This window comes from Suillus clintonianus, assembly GCF_016758775.1.
Source record: "Suillus clintonianus strain FC179 chromosome Unknown DEU56scaffold_184, whole genome shotgun sequence".
Taxonomy (NCBI): Eukaryota; Fungi; Basidiomycota; class Agaricomycetes; order Boletales; family Suillaceae; genus Suillus; species Suillus clintonianus.
The window spans coordinates 1-3971 of NW_024539408.1; the positions used below are offsets into that span (position 1 = coordinate 1).

A 3971-nucleotide genomic window follows, 5' to 3' on the forward strand; every position below is an offset into this window, starting at 1 on the left:
TACTTCACCTGACATAAACTTGGCAAAAGTCAAGTCATTACTCAAAAAGTATCGTCATGCCCTACAGGGTGTTAGTGACACTCAGGGTCCATATGAGGAATTAACCAGATCACTTGACTTGGATGATGTTCAGGAGTGGAAAAAGGCAGCCGAAAAAGCGACTCAGGACCGCGGAGAGCTTCTTGACATCTATCAGCTTAAAATGGACAAAGGTAGGTCTTGTGTGGTGGACGTTGATTTTGCCCTGATGGAAAATAATTTAAAGCACCCTCTATGGCTGAAATACGTCTCAGATTGACTGAAAATGAACTATCTGCTAATGGTAGGACTGGGTCTGTTGCATGGTTGATCGAGGGTATAAATATAGAAAATTCTCAGTAAGGTATTCTGACTTTCAGATTGGATTGACTTAAATTGTGTTACTAGAGATGCCTTGAGATTGTCTATAAGGCAGCTGCCCCAGGATCCAACTGCTTCCCAGAGAACCGGGATTGAAGAAAAACGGCAAAAGCTCATGGCACGGATTATTAAGTTCCATGAGGCTGCAGAGGTCATGACTAATGGTATGGAATTGAAGGGAGGTGAAGGAGCACCACTGGACAACCCTGAACTGTGCCTGGAGGAGGCTGACATATCCAATATGGAAGATCCAGAGGAAGAGGACATTTTGGACTTCGACGGTAATATTGACTCACCTGCCGAAGTCACCGAGATTTGGATGCCATCATGGGCAGCCTCTGGTCACATCATGGATGATGTTGTCTTGGCATTACGTCAAGAAGAACTCGAGCTTCGAAAGGGTCAAGCAAACGACTGCCTGGAAAAGCTTCGTCAAGCCCTGGGTGATAGATCAGTCGTCTTTCGGGAGAAAATACACTCCAACAAATCGGTCCATCACCAGGGCACTAGATCTAAAAAGGAACTCCAAACGATAACTCTCTCCATCAACAGACATGCAAGAGGTTACAGCCGGGCAAGGGCTGCAATGCTCCGCCTAGGGGCTGACTCTGATACAGTGGCAGTGTATCAACCCCTAAAGCCTCAGGACCTAGTGGTGAGCAAAGAAGTCACAGAAGAAAACAGGCATGGGCAGGGTTCAGATAAATTGGCTTGGTTTTGGAGGATCAACAATGCGGAGGACAGTCAGAAGAACATATGGATGAATGAGTGTAAGTTTTATTGTGATCTGTTTTTTATCAAGTGAATTACCTTATTTCCCCATTTCCAGTTTATCGTGTGAATTGGTTGAAAGCTAAAGCACGGTATGACCGTTGGTCAGAAGAACTGAAATTGGTACAACATGAAATGTTTTGGACCATATCCTGGTTTCGGACACAGGAGGAGAGGTGGAGAGTTCGGGCAGATGAAAGCATCAAGAATGGGAATAGGGCATATGCTGAGAGGCAGGCATCTATGTGGGCAGAATTTTCAGCTCAGGGCCTCAAGAATTTTGAAGGAAAATTACTTATAACAAGTTGATATTTCACGAGTTGATATGCTAATGTAATGTTGATCTTCCTGACTTGAAAAAAGTGTGATGTGAGTATTCAGAATGTAAACAGATTCTGGCCTAGTGGCCTGCCCAGCTCTGCAGTACGTGGGCCGTGGCCGGCCAGCCTACAAATGAATTCTTGCTGGGCCAGCCCCTCCTTACAGGCTGCAGGAAGGGGCCGGCCGCTATCATGTGGGCATCTGGCCCAGCAGGCCTGTCCATTTCTGTAGTATGTGGTATGTGGCCGGCCGGCCAGGAATGAATTCTTGGCCAGCCAGCCTCCCCTTGCAGCATGCGTAGGGGGGCCGGCCGCGGGCTTTGGGCATCTGGCCCAGTGGCCTGCCCACCCCTGCAGTATGTGGGGAGTGGCCGGCCGGCCTGGCAGAGAATTCTTGCTTGTAGGGCCAGCCTCCATTTGAGACCTGCAGGCCATGGCCGGCCGACATGATTTGGGCATCTAGCCCAGTATAGGAAGTAGAACTTGACTTAGTGTTGTTAGGTGTGATGATAAGGGGTACTCCATAAATGTTGTTAGAAAATGAGTGTATAACCCACTGGAGCTTTACTGAGTGGTTGGGTCATAATGGGGAGGAGGTGTACTCTATACATCAATTGTAAGGGCACAGGTGCCAGTCTCCAACTCTCCTGCTTGGTCAATTCTGTTGCCAGATAAACGACAAAAGTATTGAGAAAGTATGTCCCAAGAGTCTACAAATTGGTGCTGGAGGCTAGTTTTGTGGCTTGGCTCTAAAGGTCAGATCACCACATAAAGTTCTGGAATGCAGTATGCAGGAGTAAATAGATGTGTCATAAACTATAAATTAAACACACAACACACCCACTCCAAGAAATATCTCTTCAAATGTACTCAAATTTGCTTCAAAATGACAACTTTAAAATCCATGAATGCTATTGTCAAATCTGTTAAGTGTGCCTAATATTTACTCACATGTATGCCAGCAGTATGTCCCTCCATGCAGACCATAAAAGGAAGTCAGAATTCATTGCTAGGCCGGCCGGCTACCTCCCACATACTGCTGGGGTGGGCAGGCCACTGGGTCAGATGCCCAAAGCATGTCGGCCGGCCTGGACCTGCAGGTCGCGAATTGGGGCTGGCCCAGCAAGAATTCATTCCTAGGCCGGCCGGCCACATACCACATACTACAGAAATGGACAGGCCTGCTGGGCCAGATGCTCACATGATGTCGGCCGGCCCCTTCCTGCAGACCGTAAGGGGGGACTGGCCTACTCAGCCAGATATGAGAAGCAAGCCGGCCGGTCCCTTCCCACAGGCTGCTACTGTGGGCTGGCCCTGTGAGCAACAATTGTTCCCTAGACCGGCCGACACCCTGCCACATATTGCAGAGGCAGGCTGGCCTACTGTGGCAGAAACCAGCAGCACAGCGGCCGGCCACCCCATACAGCCTGCATGACCAGGCCTACCCACATGTCAACCACAGCCTGGATATGTATATAGGTAGTGCCTGCAAGGGTCTGCAAGGGTCTGCATCACCGGCCTACACAGATACTGCAGAGATATCATTCTGTATATAGGACACCGGCCTGCACAGGTTCTGCATGACCGGCCTATACAGGCAGTGCATTGGCCGGCCGGTGTCCTGTACACCTGGTTTTGCAGGTCAATGTGCATGTCCTATCAACAGGTTATGCAGTACATATGACTGAAGGGTCTGAACTAATAAGAGATCTTCATGTGCTCGGGCTCACGTTGCTTTGACCCAAGCTTTGAATTTGTCAAGGCAATCCCTAGAGCAATCTCTTACATTGAATCCAGTGTATGCTTTCTACATTTCCAAAAAGTAAGTGAAACATGTATACACAATTGGTGCTCACCCTTGTCCTATTGTAGCAGTAGGTGGCTCCGGACAGATGAACAAACTCCTCCCATTCCCCATAAACCTCATTCCTGCCAATGTCAGGGTCAATGTTCTACTATTAGAAAGCAAAAACCGACTTAAGAAGGTTGAATTGCAGTCCCTGCACTGTAAAGTCTGAAATTAGAGGTGGCACCTTGTATATGGTAAAAGTTAGCATGGATATAATGATATCAAAAATAATGGGTGCTCACCTTCTTACCTTTTGGGCATACTGCCCCAACTGTGTCAGCCGCGCAGGAGTACTGTGGTCCAGCGGAATCTTCTTCTGTTAAAGGCATCGATCGCGGTCTGAAGCGCAGGGATGAGAGGCTATCAATGGACATACCAGCATTAATGCTGTTAATGTTATGATTTAGATTTTGAGAATTGGAAAATCAACAATAAAAGATAGATAGATACGAGATCATGGCACGCATAATCTTTCCAAAACGCACAAAGCTTTCGTCGATGTTGATGTGGCACAGATTTTGTTTATCTGTAGTTGTAGTGGCTGTGCCACATGATTCAGTATACTGCTGGACGCGGATGTTGGACGGTATTACTAGTAGTAGTAGGCAAAATCAGATGACAGTGATCTTGGA

General features: G+C 47.6%; 1 protein-coding gene across 1 annotated transcript; it reads left to right on the top strand.

Moving 5' to 3' along the window:
* Positions 1-56: 56 nt before the first annotated feature.
* DEU56DRAFT_919831 (uncharacterized protein) lies at positions 57-1479 on the top strand (the record flags this gene model as incomplete). Its single annotated transcript, XM_041358339.1, has 5 exons — positions 57-74; positions 134-212; positions 266-377; positions 427-1169; positions 1229-1479. 5 exons carry the CDS (start codon positions 57-59, stop codon positions 1477-1479), a joined length of 1203 nt encoding a protein of 400 aa, XP_041201166.1.
* Positions 1480-3971: the final 2492 nt, after the last annotated feature.